Source organism: Procambarus clarkii, chromosome 1 (assembly GCF_040958095.1).
Source record: "Procambarus clarkii isolate CNS0578487 chromosome 1, FALCON_Pclarkii_2.0, whole genome shotgun sequence".
Classification (NCBI taxonomy): domain Eukaryota; kingdom Metazoa; phylum Arthropoda; class Malacostraca; order Decapoda; family Cambaridae; genus Procambarus; species Procambarus clarkii.
The window spans coordinates 35,034,851-35,050,706 of record NC_091150.1 but is presented as its reverse complement, the minus strand read 5'-3'; the positions used below and the strand labels follow the sequence as shown (position 1 = coordinate 35,050,706).

At 43.8% G+C, this 15,856-nt stretch overlaps 1 protein-coding gene across 1 annotated transcript in view; it reads right to left on the bottom strand.

Annotated features, from left to right (window-relative positions):
• Window positions 1–6,126: 6,126 nt before the first annotated feature.
• LOC123766312 (tubulin beta-1 chain) overlaps window positions 6,127–15,856 on the bottom strand; it is a 28,117-nt gene continuing 18,387 nt past the window's right edge. Inside the window, exons 2-4 of the mRNA XM_045755412.2 lie at window positions 9,362–9,596; window positions 8,426–8,670; window positions 6,127–8,219 (exon numbers count right to left, since the gene is read on the bottom strand). Coding sequence (XP_045611368.1) covers window positions 7,401–8,219; window positions 8,426–8,670; window positions 9,362–9,596 — 1,299 coding nt within the window. The 3' untranslated portion in view covers window positions 6,127–7,400. The remainder of the gene's footprint in view (window positions 8,220–8,425; window positions 8,671–9,361; window positions 9,597–15,856) is intronic.

The following is a 15,856-nucleotide window of genomic DNA, read 5'->3' as shown; positions in this document are numbered from 1 at the left end:
TACATTTAAAACTCTGTATGGAGTCAGCCTCCACCACATCACTTCTTAATGCATTCCATTTGTTAACTACTCTGACGCTGAAAAAAAATCTTTCTAATGTTTCTGGCTCCTTTGGGTACTAAGTTTCTACCTGTGTCCCCTTGTTCGTATTCCACCCGTGCTAAAAGTTTGTCTTTGACCACCCTGTCCATTCCCCTGAGAATTTGGTAGATGGTTATCATGTCTCCCCTTACTCTTCTGTTTTCCAGGAACGTGAGGTTCAGCTCATTTAGCTTTCCTCGTAGCTCATACCTCTCAGTTCCGGAACGAGTCTGGTGGCATACCGTTGAATCTTCTCTAACTTTGTCTTGTGTTTAACTAGGTATGGACTCCAGGCTGGAGCTGCATACTCCAGGATTGGTCTTACATAAGTGGTATATCCTGCTTCAGGAGGCTGGGGCAGTTCATACCCTTGATGGGGTGGTTCTTCTCCGACCCTGACTACGGCGGTCTCCGGGTTTGGAATCCCTGTGCCTTTTTACACCTACTTCGAGGTCATCCCCGGAACTCAGTTCCTGCGACGGCGCTGGAACCAATCGTATTGGTGTTTGTCTTTCCATTGGAGACTTTCAGCGCCGTGGAGAGGGGCGACCTGCTGCCTGGGTAACAGCTTCTCCTCCGTATCAACCTACCCTGGCTTTGCACCTTGGTGAAGCCACTCCAGACCAACAACCAGAGCGCAACACCATAGTCTCCTGAGACTGATGGATGCCTACTATACAGGGTCCTGAACGATTTATTACACAAATATCTAAAGAAAGTTCTTATGTTTGCCAGTCTAGCATATGCCACTGATGATATCCATTTGATGTGGGCCTCTGGGGACAGGTTCGGTGTGACATCAACCCCCAGATCTTTCTCTCTATTTGACTCTTGCAGGATTTCACCTCCCATATGGTACCTTGTGTTCAGCCTTCTGCTCCCTTCGCCTAATTTATTACTTTACACTTTCCTGAGTTGAACTTTAGTGACCATTCTAGACCATTTCTCCAGTTTGTCCAGGTCGTCCTGTAGTCTCTGTCAATCTTCCTCTGTTTTGATTCTTCTCATAATTTTTGCATCATAAGCAAACATTGAAAGGAATGCGTCTATACCCTCTGGAAGATAATTTACATATATTAATAACAGGATTGGTCCAAGTACAGAACCCTGTGGGACTCCGCTGGTGACATCTCGCCACTCTGATGTATCCGCCCCCCCCCCCCCACAGTTACTCGCTGTTTCCTGTTGCTTAGATACACTCCCTTATTCACTGGAGCACCTTACCTTTTTCTCCTGCCTGTTGTTCCAACTATTGTAACAGCGTTTTATGGGGTACTGTGTCAAAGGCTTTCTGACAGTCCAAGAAAATGCAGTCTGTCCCCTCTTCTCTTTCTTGCCTAATTTTTATTGCTTGGTCATAGAATTCTGTTAAACCTGTGAGGCACGATTTACCATCTCTGAACCCATGTTGGTGGTGTGTCACAAAACGATTTCCCTCTAGATGTTTTACGAGCCTTTTCCTCACGTCCTTCTCCATCACCTTGCATGGTATACAAGTTAGGGAAACTGGCCTGTAGTTCAGTGCCTCTTGCCTGTCACCATTTTCGTATATTGGGACTTCATTAGCTGTCTTCCAGCTTTCCGGTAGGTTTCCTGTTTCCAGTTACCTGTTATACACCATAGAGAGTGGCACACTTAATGCTTCTGCACCTTCTTTTAGTATCCATGGTGAGATTCTGGCCGGCCCAACAGCCTTTGTCACATTCAGCTGCAACAAATTCATTTTGACTTCATCATTGGTGAGGTCAAATTCCCCCAAGATTGCTTGGTTTGCCGCCCTCCTCATTTAGTGCAGGAACTTCTCCTTGTTCTATTGTGAAGACCTCCTGGAATCTCTTGTTGAGTTCTTCACACACATCCTTGCGTTAGGGGAGACATGATCACCACATTCAAGATTCTCAAGGGAATCTACAGGGTTGATAAAGACAGGCTATTTAACACAAGGGGCACACGCCGTAGGGGACACAGGTGGAAACTAAGTGTCCAAATGAGCCACAGAGATATTAGAAAGAACTTTTTTAGTGTCAGAGAGGTTGACAAATGGAATGCATTAGGAAGTGATGTGGTGGAGGCTGACTCCATACACAGTTTCAAGTGTAGATATGATAGAGCCCAATAGGCTCAGGAACCTGTACACCTGTTGACTGACGGTTGAGAGGCGGGACCAAAGAGCCAGAGCTCAACCCCCGCAAGCACAACTAGGTGAGAACTAGGTGATTACATCCACAGGAAACAGCCCGTAGCAGCTGTCTAACTCCTAGGTACCTATTTAGTGCTATGTGAACAGACGCATCAGAGTGAAAGAAATTGTGTTCATTTGTTTCTCAAATGAGAAACCTTTATATATATATATATATATATATATATATATATATATATATATATATATATATATATATATATATATATATATATATATGTGGGACTGTGTAACCTTGCCAGTAACACCCGCAAGGTGTTACTGTTAACACCTGTTAACAGTAACAGTATATGGGGGCGTAATACACGCAAAACAAAACTTAGAAAGTGTTCACTGATGACCTTTCCAGATAAAACGAGGCTCATATAAGTTGAGACACGGGGTGTCTTAAATTTGTTTTCTTATGTGGTGTGTCCTTGTGTCATTTAGCAGCTCCTGCGTGGCCAATAAACGCCAAAAATGGATGACTTGGAACATGTTAAAGTTCAGTCATTGTGCCACTTGGAAAATTGATGAGGATTTCATTTATTTTCTAGTTATTTTTTTATTTTAACTTCTTACACATGTTTATTTCAATATGTATTATAATCATGGGTTCAATTATACTGTTCAAAGTGTCTCTGAAATGGTGCCACTCAATATGTTGTGTTATGCCAGACCAATGGCACAGTGCCACTCGGCGTTGTCTAGTCTTGTAACTTTAAAAAATTCCAAGTTTGTGTTAGCCTTCAGACTTGCCCGAAACGCTAAGCTAGCTATTATCTTTGTAAGAATGTGCACTTCATCGCCAAAATAAGTACTTTCACAACTTATTGTGATCTTTGTATGCATATGAATTGATAAATAAATACAAATAAGTGATGGAGCGTGATTCATAAACTTGAGCGGAAGTCAGACAAGATACTAGACCATATTAGGCTCCTGAGAGATAGAGAGAGCGCCCCAGATCAGCAGTTGTGTATATAGACTGTGAAAGGCAACACAAGCTGCAGCCTTCCTGCCCCCGACGCCGCCAGTGCGTCGGGAGGCGTCAGGGTCTCCATAAGGCCCGACGACTCGCCTCATGAAGACGTGCAGACTAGATCCCTTCTTTTTGTATAGTTTTAGGTATTGATTTATTTTCTCAACATGTTAGATTGAAATTTGTATATGAGCTAAGAAATTGATAGTTTTATAATCATATTTATTTGAAAAGAAATTGATATTTAAGCGTTATTGTTTGGGAATATAATGATCCAGTTTTATATCCAACTCGTGATATACCGCACGGCATCTTGTGCGTGCTTGTTGACATATTTATTAACTATATTTAGTAAATTTCTTTATTTTTCATGATACTTATAACGACTCTGTTAACCATTGGATGCACTAAGGTTTGCTGCTTATTAGGCTTGTCAAATCCATCTGAAAAAAAAAATATTTGCCGTAATACTGTTATTTATTAATCTTTCATTAGGCTGCTAGTTCAGTATCCAATATTTGTTGTAGTTATTTATTAAATACTAACAACAATAAAAGGGCTTCAACTTGAAAAAATGCTAAATTTGATATAAACATTTAGTACACATTTTTTGTTAGTAGACCCGAGACAAAATGAAATTCACACTAGTTATTCCATCTACCATCATATTATTATGCCTGAAGAGCCACATGTCTATGGGTTGTCATGTAAGGTCAGCTGACTTCTAGACATTGATGTAATATACACAGATTTTGCAAAAGCTTTCGATAAATGACCATGGTGGTCTCCATAAGGCCCGACGACTGGCCTCACGAAGACGTGCAGACTAGATACTTGCCAAAATATGCCCATGACAATTATGTTAACAAATATACAGTCATCAGTTAATTAATATTAACAGTTATTCTGTTAAATTTGGTCCTTAATTCTTTGACATTAATGTGTCGAATAAGTTTTATACGAAATGTTCCTTTAATTTAATCAGAGATCAACTAGAAATCGGTCTTATGACGCAGGGGTCATTTTTCTGCAGACAGTATAACCGTCCATCTTGTATCAACTGAATTAGCATATTCATTATCCACAGCCATAGTAAAGCTGAACTGAGTAACACTAACTAGGCCAGCTTGAGGCTTAGGGTCCGCGCAGAAATATACCTGGAGACAAATATGTATATATTCATTGTTGTGAGAGCGATTGAAGGCTGCTACTGTGGATTTGTTTGTGTTCAGGCAAAAGTGATGTGATCCAAAGACTCAGAATGTAATAATCCTTCAAAAGCAAGACTTAAAGTTCAGCCCATCCTCCTGTTTTGATAGTACTTATAAGAAGGGTGAGGACCATAGTACATATACCGACGTACAACACAATTAGAAAGTAGAAATCGGCACTATTGAATTGGGACAAACCGGAACACCATGACGTAAAGGAACATCGTGGCAACTGTTCAAGTCAGCTCTGCGAGCATGTCTTTAAAATAAACTGTTTATGAAGGTATGGAGTATGAAGATATACACGGACATAATTAATATAAGCAACTACCAGACCTTGGTTATGTATTATCGGGAACGGTAGGCTTATCGACATTACCCTGAAGTCCGGCTCCAGTACCAGGTAAGTCCACTACGGGCTCACCATAGCCCGTGCTACTCGGAGCTTTTTGTTGCCCAGTAGCTGAATCTAAAACAACAACAACAATGACTTTCCCCTTGGCCAACAGCTGATCTTTCTTAGGATGCAATCCACAACAGTTATGGTGAACAAAGTCATTGTATTTAATGAAACGTGTCCAAACGTCCCTTCCTGCATTGGAGTCGAACCAGGGCCCCTTGAAGTTGTGGACCAACTTCGCTGACTGTTGCACTATAGGTCACCTATGTGTTGGCAGAAGTGCATAAGGGATGGTTTGGCACTGAGCTTGTGAGTAGTAGTTGTGCACCCCATACTCATCCTGTGAGCGGTAGTTTGTTGTGCACCCATACTCATCCTGTGAGCGGTAGTTTGTTGTGCACCCCATACTCGTCCTGTGAGCGGTAGTTTGTTGTGCACCCCATACTCATCCTGTGAGTGGTAGTTTGTTGTGCACCCCATACTCATCCTGTGAGTGGTAGTTTGTTGTGCACCCCATACTCATCCTGTGAGTGGTAGTGTGTTGTGCACCCCATACTCATCCTGTGAGCAATAGTGTGTTGTGCACCCCATACTCATCCTGTGAATGGTAGTGTGTTGTGCACACCATACTCATCCTGTGAGCGGAAGTGTGTTGTTCACCCCATACTCATCCTGTGAGCGGTAGCACAAAAGGACTTCAGAGGGCACACAAGATCTAAATGAGAACTGATCAACTTATTTATAATGCCAGCAGGAAGCAGAGGTCCTAGCCTATCCACCTCTATGAACTACAGCACATTACTGTATGTTGGAGACACGTCAGCTTGTTAATACGTGTCATGACTGTCGGTATTAGATATTTCCGGATAACAGACCTGCTGTTGAGGGGTCTAGTCTACCCACTCTATACCTTCGTCACATTAATGACCTTTATCTAGTAGAAGAGAAATGTTGAACCAGTTCATTACCACGCTTGTTTCCCCTGGAACACGACTTGCTCGCAGGTTTACAATCAGGTCCCTAATTACTTCTGGGTGAAGCAGGGGTCGAACAGTTACATATAGACTGGTGCTCAAAACAAGCCTCTCTGGCCAGAGCTCGAACCCCAGGCAAAATCGTTAGCAACGTTATAGGCGAGTGTGCTACCATTGCGCCACAGGATGGCATGAGGAGTAACCTTGGAGGTATAGAGTAGTGTGAGGTATTCACGTGAGGTGTGAGGGAGGTGGGGACGACGCCGGAACAGGAACAGGAGAAAGGGAACAACAAGAAAGTAGTTTCATTTGTTTTATTTTTTTCCGATCAATTGAACAATCTCCAATTACATGGCACTTTATTTACTAACACAGGACCGATTAGAAGAAAGCTGTCTGACTTTCACCGTCTGACACGTGACACACCACGTGACATAATGCACAGCAAGGTGACATCAGACGTGACACGTGACATCACCTAGCTCCCAACAAATGTGCAACATCACATATGACACGTGACATCACATATGACGTGCTAGAAATCTTGTTTAATTCACATCATGCATGATACCTGACATCATATATAATGCCTACCTGACATCTTAAGACACTCGGCACATCAGTGACATGACACACCGGTCTAACTCACACTAGCCATTAACACCAATATTATTACATTAAAGCATTGACAGATAATTTAACTCCAATTACTGAGTTCAATATATATAAAAGTCTACTTTGAAATAGCACCAAGTGAAATAATTTATTAGATAAATCTGATATATATTCTTTCATAAACTTATGATTTTTCAAATTACTTGACGAATCAATACTTTTACCCCAATGATATTTTTGTTTACATTAATTTGCAAGTTGTTATTGGGCAGCATTGAAACAGCGACAGGAACCATTGTTATATTGTTGAAGTAGAAACACAGAGAGAGAGAGAGAGAGAGAGAGAGAGAGAGAGAGAGAGAGAGAGAGAGAGAGAGAGAGAGAGAGAGAGAGAGAGAGAGATTCCAAGGAGAAACGTAGAAGGTTCACTGTGATAGTACAAGTAATTTTAGACAAGAAAGACAAGGGCAGTAAAGATAAGGGCAAGAAAGACAAGGGCAGTAAAAATAAGGGCAAGAAAGACAAGGGCTGTCCAAAGACGTAACTTCCATTTCAACAAGTGAATGACAGCGTACAAACGAACAACCTTGCAAGATATGTTTTCGTTGATATTGCATCATGATTGGACGAGGACCAAGAAGAGCACCATTAAGGAATTATATATTCAAAAGACTGTGGCAGGACTTTTGCAGATATCAAACAACTTCTCGAGCAGGCTTTAAAATCTCAGACTGATCTCAAACTTTATAAAGACATTACCAGTGTTTAAAAAAAATCCAGTTGCCTACAATCTTTTGAATTATTTTTTGACCTTTAAAAACACATTAAGTGATCTTTAAATATCCCACACTGTCCAAATTTATTTGGAAATAATTTTTTTGGGAGTCTGTTGATACCTAAAGACCACCAGAGAGCTTTTAAGATTTTCCTGTGGCTTCCATAGGTGCTAAGCAACCATTTAGTCCGTTTCTTCCTGAGCGTCCTCTTCTTCGAAGTCCTCTTCGTCGTCGATGGTTGCCTCCTGATACTGCTGGTACTCGGACACTAAATCGTTCATGTTGGACTCGGCTTCTGTGAATTCCATTTCGTCCATGCCCTCGCCGGTGTACCAATGGAGGAAAGCTTTGCGCCTGAACATAGCCGTGAACTGCTCGGAGATGCGTTTGAAGATCTCCTGGATAGCGGTCGAGTTACCGATGAAAGTGGAAGCCATCTTGAGACCTCGAGGAGGTATGTCGCACACGGCTGTCTTGACGTTGTTGGGAATCCATTCGACAAAGTACGGGGTATTCTTGTTCTGGATGTTGAGCATCTGTTCGTCTACTTCCTTCATGGACATCTTGCCTCTGAAGATGGCAGCGACGGTGAGATATCGTCCATGGCGAGGGTCGCAGGCAGCCATCATGTTCTTGGCGTCGAACATCTGTTGGGTGAGCTCCGGTACGTTCAGGGTCCTGTAGCTGACTGCCTTGCGGGCGGTGAGAGGCGCGAATCCTGGCATGAAGAAGTGGAGGCGAGGGAAGGGTACCATGTTGACAGCCAGCTTTCTAAGATCGGCATTCAGCTGGCCGGGGAATCTGAGGCAGGTGGTGACGCCGGACATGGTGAGAGAGACAAGATGGTTCAAGTCGCCATAGGTTGGGTTTTGGAGCTTGAGAGTTCTGAAGCAGATGTCGTAGAGAGCTTCGTTGTCAATACAGTATGTTTCGTCGGTGTTCTCAACCAGTTGGTGGACGGAGAGTGTGGCATTGTAGGGCTCTACTACAGTGTCGGAAACCTGGCAACAAGAAACATGAATTATTCACACAATAAACAAACAAAAATAAAGATAAAGAGAAGAAGAGGAGAGGCAAACAGTATGAAAAAGGAAAAGAGAAAGAGGAAGTGAAGAGATACAGAAAAGGAGGAAGAGGTGGGAGAGAGATAAAAAAATATGAAAGGAAGGGAGGGAGGGGTCTTCATTCCTCATCGCCAAATCCTCACCTTAGGGGATGGTACGACGGAGTAAGTGTTCATGATTCTGTCTGGGTACTCCTCGCGGATCTTGGAGATGAGAAGGGTGCCCATGCCCGAGCCGGTGCCGCCGCCCAGGGAGTGTGCCAACTGGAATCCTTGTAGACAGTCGCAGTTCTCCGCCTCCTTCCTCACAACATCCATAACAGAGTCTACCAGCTCGGCTCCTTCTGTGTAGTGACCCTTGGCCCAGTTGTTCCCCGCGCCGCTCTGACCTGTAGTAACGTAAACATAATTAACAACGAAATATCGTAAAATGATTTATTATAATCCTCAAAGTTCGCCTTGAGGTACTTAAAGCCCATTTTGCTTCATTGTCTTAATTGTGTACACAAGGATAAAAACATATATAAAACTACAGAGCGCCTATTGGTCCATACGAGGCAGCCCCATTTATATCCAGCCAAACTCAAGCATACATGTCAAGCCTGCGCTTGAAACAATCCAGCGATCTCACATCTATTGTATTACCCGGGGCCAGAACGGATGTGTGGGGTTGGGTGTCCAAAACCATTGTGCTTTGGTGTCTTGAGTATGTTCACATGGACTGTCGCATGAACTTATGTAAGCAATAGCTTTTCTTATTAAAAAGCTTAGGTAACACATCAGTGTACTGCTACCCAATTCTGTATTAAGGATTACAGAATATAGATCATGCTAGATATAAGTTAATTTAATATTCATATCTCACAGGACGATTAACTACACATAGAATTAAGAAAAAACATGAGATGACACACAGAAATCCTAATAACGTGATGCATCAAATAAACAAGGATAATCTCAGTCGATTAAGGCAGCGTCTGGGATGCTCTCGGACGCAGGTTCGAATCCTCGTCACGACCCTTGTGGATTTGTTCACGAGATGACGAGTTGATAATTGAGCCCTCATCCGGTAGAACTTACCGAAGACAAAGTTATCAGGTTTGAAGAGCTGTCCGTAGGGTCCGGCCTTGACGGAGTCCATGGTGCCGGGTTCGAGGTCGACAAGGATGGCGCGGGGGACATAGTGATGGTAGCCAGAACCTTCGTTAAAGTAAACATTGATTCTCTCCAGCTGGAGCTCCTCGATGTCCCGGCTCACGCCCTGGTATACGCCGTTGGGGTCGATGCCGTGCTCGTCACTGATGATCTCCCAGAACTGTGGACAGAGAAGCCCGAGTTAGTCACACGGTGTCACATGTAATAGACATTTCAACGTGTATCATTAATATTTGTAGTAGCGGTCTTAAAGTCCCATTCATGCGAAACGTTATCACTCAACTTACTTATTCATTTACGAAATGTTTATTATTCAACACAAATCAGCTATCATAACAATAACACATCAAGCCCCAGGTAGCATTCGGCCCCTTTACTTAAATCTTTGAATATGTTAGATATACATTTTGTGATGCATGTTAGCTCGGGGGACCATTCAAGCTTGACGCACAAATGATACTCGCGTGTCCCCAGCATGATGAAGTGATTTGATGATATATCTGGGGCCCAAATGGCCACCGAGAGCTGTCAGGAATTGGGTTAAGGGTCAGACGACTTTCAATTCTGTTGTACGGAATTGAACAGTCAATGTGGTCTGGCGGTATAGTACTGGACATGCTAAGGGGCATGGAGCCCTGACTGGGTTCGGGAAACCGGGAAAGAGTTTTCTGATACATGTTAGATATCAAGTTACTGCACATCTTCTCAAGTGTATTATCTATATATATATAAAACTCTGAACTGTAATGCTGTAACGTCTACTCCTTAATGATGGTGAGAAGGGAATACAGAGTAAGAAGAGTAAGAGGAGGTGATGAGGGAAAGGTGGAATGGATAGAAAACGGGGAAGCGGAGGGGAGAGAATAGAAAACGGGGAATCGGGAGGGAGTAAAGGGGACGAGAGGAGGAGTGGGAGTAGGAATGGAAAGGGAAAGAGATAGAGATACTTAGTAATAGTAATCTAAATGAAGCCACCATTCCGTCAAAGATCGCACACTAAGCAATGCGACAGGAAAACCCTGCTTAATAAACCCTGCGTTTACTAAGTTGACACCCCATACACGTACCATACTTGCTTACTGGTTCAGACTACACACTATATTTACTAAAACACTCTGTCAACACACAGAGTGCCTACCAAAACACCGGTCAAGACAATGCATTACTGACAATCTCACCTCACATTACTGAATTCTTCACCCACGGTGGGTTCACCCTAAAGTGGGAGACTGGCACCCACCAGGGTGGAGAGACGTAGAGACGTGGAGAGACTGGCACCCACCAGGGTGGAGAGACGTACAGAGACGTGGAGAGACTGGCACCCACCAGGGTGGAGAGACGTACAGAGACGTGGAGAGACTGGCACCCACCAGGGTGGAGAGACGTACAGAGACGTGGAGAGACTGGCACCCACCAGGGTGGAGAGACGTACAGAGACGTGGAGAGACTGGCACCCACCAGGGTGGAGAGACGTACAGAGACGTGGAGAGACTGGCACCCACCAGGGTGGAGAGACGTACAGAGACGTGGAGAGACTGGCACCCACCAGGGTGGAGAGACGTACAGAGACGTAGAGAGACTGGCACCCACCAGGGTGGAGAGACGTACAGAGACGTAGAGAGACTGGCACCCACCAGGGTGGAGTGACTGGGGGAGGAACTCTTTGGGTGTGCTCTCTCGGAGGGGCTAGTTCTGAGTGACTCCTGGTGTCCACGCCCTTGCCCAAGGTGTCGTGGACAATTGGTTCCTTGTTTGAATCCACTGATGGCAGGGGTTTGTCCCGCACCTTGCCCAAGCAACTCCTCCCTCTCCTACTGAACACGCTCAAACGCACATCTAACACTCAACTCACAACTACAACCATAGAACAGTGAAATACACTTGCACTGTTACAATGCTAATCCTGATCTTAAACGCTTCGTAGTGTTGAAACAGGACCCATGGGCACCACACTACAAACAAATATTTATTTAATATTCCAAGAGTGCGATTTAACCAAACTAGAAATGTTCTGCAAATCAAGGGACCCAGAATGTGGAATGACCTTCCCAATCACTTCAAAGACTGTTCCTCTCTCAACCAGTTTAAGAGTAAAACTAAGTACTACCTTATCAACTCGGAAACCTACCTTACCTCGTAAATGTCCATCAATGTGTTGCTATTATCAAACATTAATGATTAATAACTAACTTGTAAAACTGCTGATGTATAAACTTAACTGTATCTGCCATGTATAAACTTTACGAAAATTTTAGTCCGTCTGTTTTAGTTAAAATTACTATCTGTTGTTCTGTTGCAATTTCTGCTGTTCTATTCAACATGCAATTATTGTCATCTTTTTTCTTCTTCATTTCAATTCATTGTTTTGATCTCAATTAGTTTTAAGTCTTAGTGTTTTTATTTTTTTCCAGATCTTACAGAAACGCTGTGCGTATTAGTGACTTTAGGCTTAGTCTAAACCAGCTCTGTCTAGTAATCCAACATTGTGTTTATAACTTATTTTGTATGAATGTACTTTTCTCTAAATAAACATAATTAATATAAACAGACGAGGAGTCACAATAACGCGACTAAAACATGTTGACCAAACCACACACTAGAAAGTGAAGGGACGACGACGTTTCGGCCCGTCGACGACGAATGGTCCAGGACAGACCGAAACGTCGTAGTCCCTTCACTTTCTAGTGTGTAGTTTGGTCAACATTTTTAACAAATATATTCTTTACTTCCATGTTTTTCCACATTAGTAATGTTTTATATTTTGAAATATTTATTAATAATGTTATAAGATCGGTTTCTTGCATGTGTTAGGAGAGGGTTAGGTGGGGGAAGGGAGGAAGGGGGGGGGGGGTAAGAGGGGTTAAGGGGAGGTGCCTGGTGGTCTGACGTTGATAAACCTCACACAGCTTGTTTCTTTTTACTAGTATGACTTTCTCTCGTTAAGTCGAGCGGGTTCTCCCTACTCCCCCCCTTCCAGTGCCATGTACGGTGCCTCCCAGGGCCACCACTACACCAGTTTTTGTTATATTCCACCAGCTACGTCCCTCTGAGGGCGTTCTCTTACGATTTCCTCTCTCAGACGTCGTAGCAAGAGACTATACTTACCTCTCAGTGCTTACGAGGGAGTTCTAGCTCTATATGCCCCTCCGCCTGCTCGCTTTGTTCGACCTGTTAACTATTCTGACGTTCGAATTCTTCGGGAAATCTGGGTTTAGTGTTAGATTCAGATTCAGATTCAGATGTTTATTCAGGTAAGGTATATACATACAAGTGATGTTACATTAATGGATTGATATATAGATAGAGCTAGTACATACAATGCCTAAAGCCACTATTACGCAATGCGTTTCGGGCAAATAGATGTTGTAGATAGAGGTGGCTTCCACGACGTCTGACACACTTGTGATGACCACAACCACGGCCGGTGGGGAGCACGGAGGATGAATGAAGCTGGTATTGTCCTTTTAGTGTCGGATCCCATCTCGATTCTTGCCGTTAAGCGTGGTTATTATGTTGACTTTATGGCCAAACAGCTGTTGGGCAACGAACAGCTGTTTATGATGTATTTTGTGGTCAGAACAGCTGTTCTTAATGTATTTTTGGTAAATACATACCTAAATGTTTTACGACTATGCTGCTACTTTGTTCTCAGTTTGGGCTCTATATTGGGTAGGGTGAGGGTGACTGGGCAGGGGTGACGGGTGACGGGTGAAGTGAGAGGTGGGAGAAATCCTGCACACAGAGTGTTTAACCACTAATGGATCACTCCCACCATCTGTGAGGTGAGTCCATGTTAGGTGAGTCAGGTCTGGTTGTACTGTACCCGCCCCCCGCCTGGGGTCCCCGCCTGGGGTCCACCACGCCTGGGGTCCACGCCGCCACACGCATAAGTCCGTGGGCGTGTGGCGACTTGGAGAGCTCACAGGGCCTATTAGGGTGTGAGCTTCGGGGTGTAAAGGTGTGAGTGTGGGTGTAGTGTGGGCGTACCCTGGTTAGAAGAGGATTTATGTCTGAAGGTCGTATACCTAGATACATCAGGTGAGGTAATGATGGACAGAGTACTGTACACAGGTGTGGGGGGGTTAGTGTGTACAGGGGTGTACACAGGTGTGCGTGTGAGAAGCAGTGGAAGGAGGGGGGTATACTTTCTCCCTTTCGCACCTGTCGTAGGCGCCAAGTCACACGGGCGCTACTGTTTTGTTTATATATTAAACAATCCATCCCCTATCCTGTGGGCGGTGGTGGACCCCATCCCTATCCTGTGGGCGGTGGTGGACCCCATCCCTATCCTGTGGGCGGTGGTGGACCCCATATCTATCCTGTGGGCGGTGATGGAGCCAATAACCATTCTAAACGCGGTGGTGGAAGGCTCATTCTGGATGATTTCTTGCTCAGGAAATGAATTCCTAAATTCATTTAACTAAGCAAGTTACAGTCTTGATAAGCTGCTTACATATTTTTACATATATGAACAGTATTATATAGCATGGGCTTAGTAAGTGAACCCTGTAGGTAGCTCAGCGCAGCAAGTTACAGCCTTGATGACCAAGTGTGGGAGAACGCTTACAGTCTGAGTACAGGATGCCAGGGGGAGAGAGAGGGAGTGTGACGCTAAAGAATAAGAATTGCTTTGAGAATCTCTTTACCAAATATATTATTAGCTGATGTAATCGGGTATAAAGTAAATATTATATATAAATAAGGAATAGAATATTAGATTCAGTTACTAGAATACAAATTAATCTAGAAATAAAAGAGGAATTAGTACATGGTAAGATCGACTTTGATCAGGAAACGCATGTGCCTTTGGCCCCTGTGCGTTCTCCGTGACCCCTCGCCGGCTAGTCCTGTATGGTTAGCAAAGGACCTGACCAGCAAGTACGAGGGAACACACCACAGCTGGCGAACAGGTGACCAACAGGTGGTAGTGAACATGTGGAGGGAGCGACCACGGGGTCACCAGCCTGACTAGTCAGTGGAAACAAACCCGTCTTTGTTATTGCTCGCTTGTGACTCAACCTCTTATACCCCCCTCCTGAGCGCCTGCCCACATCTGTACCCTTCTCTCTCACCCACCTGCTCGCATCTCTACCCCTTCTCTCTCATCCACCTGTCCTCCTCTCTCATCCACCTGCCCTTCTCTCTCATGCATCTGCCCGCATGTCTACCCTTGTCATCCACCTGTCAGCATTTCTACCATTACCATTGTCAGTTCATTGCCCAACATAGGTTTCAAACCTGATTCGAAGCAAAACACAGAACGGTAGAAATCAGTTGTGTATCCTGAACTGATATTTTAAAACTAAATCAGACGCAAACCAACTTACAAGGACATCTTAACATTTTCAGTGAAAGCGAATGAAAATGATGAAAACAATTTCCTCTTTAACAAAGTTCAATATTACATGATCTCGAAGTGGAAGTAAACTTTCCTTGTAGTACCACGTTCGAGTACCGGTGGCTGGCAGCGACCTACATCAGGTGTGAGCAGTGTGAGTGAGGCAGCAGTAGCACTATATATGGCGCGGGTGCTGCTGGAGGCGGCTCAGTACCTGCTCACCTCGTGTGCCTTTGTACCGGGGTGAAGGAGACTCTACAAAGCCTCTTCATTCATGAGACAACAATGAGTCTGGTTTAACGTTCGTTATTATCGCTTTCATATAGTAACGATTACTATGAACAAATCCACAAGGGCCGTAACGAGGATTTGTGGATTTGTTCATTTGATGCATCACGTTAGTGTGAGCTCTGTGTGTGAACGATTACTATATTTTGTATTTGTTTAATTATATATAATCAGGAGGAGCGTCACCACAGCTGGATGCCCAGTTGAGAGAGAGCCCCGTTACCTAACGCCCCGTAACTCTGCGGTTCCTATTGGTCGCCCAGATGGTATCACAGTGAACCCCTGGAAAAATGGCAAGCAGTTGGTGTAGGACTACGCCAACTGCTACTCACAGGGAATCAGCCAAGTCCCGTAAGTACAGAGAACTGGATCACCACTACAATTTTGTCTCCATTGGTTCTGAAACACTCGGCGCCTGGGGTAGGAGTGCCACCAGTTTTTCAAGGAACTGAGTTCTAGGCTAATTGAAACAACAAGATACCCTAGAGCTATCAGCTTCCGTTTTCCAGCGCCTCAGCGTGACGATACAGAGGGGAAATGTACACTGCATACAGGGTTCCTGCCCGCCATCTGGAGGAACTCGACAACTTATGATAATCATCTTTGTACCCTATATGTAACTTCTTTTTTGTAACAAAGTTTAAATAAAACAAATATATATATATATATATATATATATATATATATATATATATATATATATATATATATATAGGCCAATTTTTCCGGTAACCCAATAAATCATTGTGAGTTTTCGTCTTTTGGTAGTTTGTTTCTATGTAATGGTTTACTTG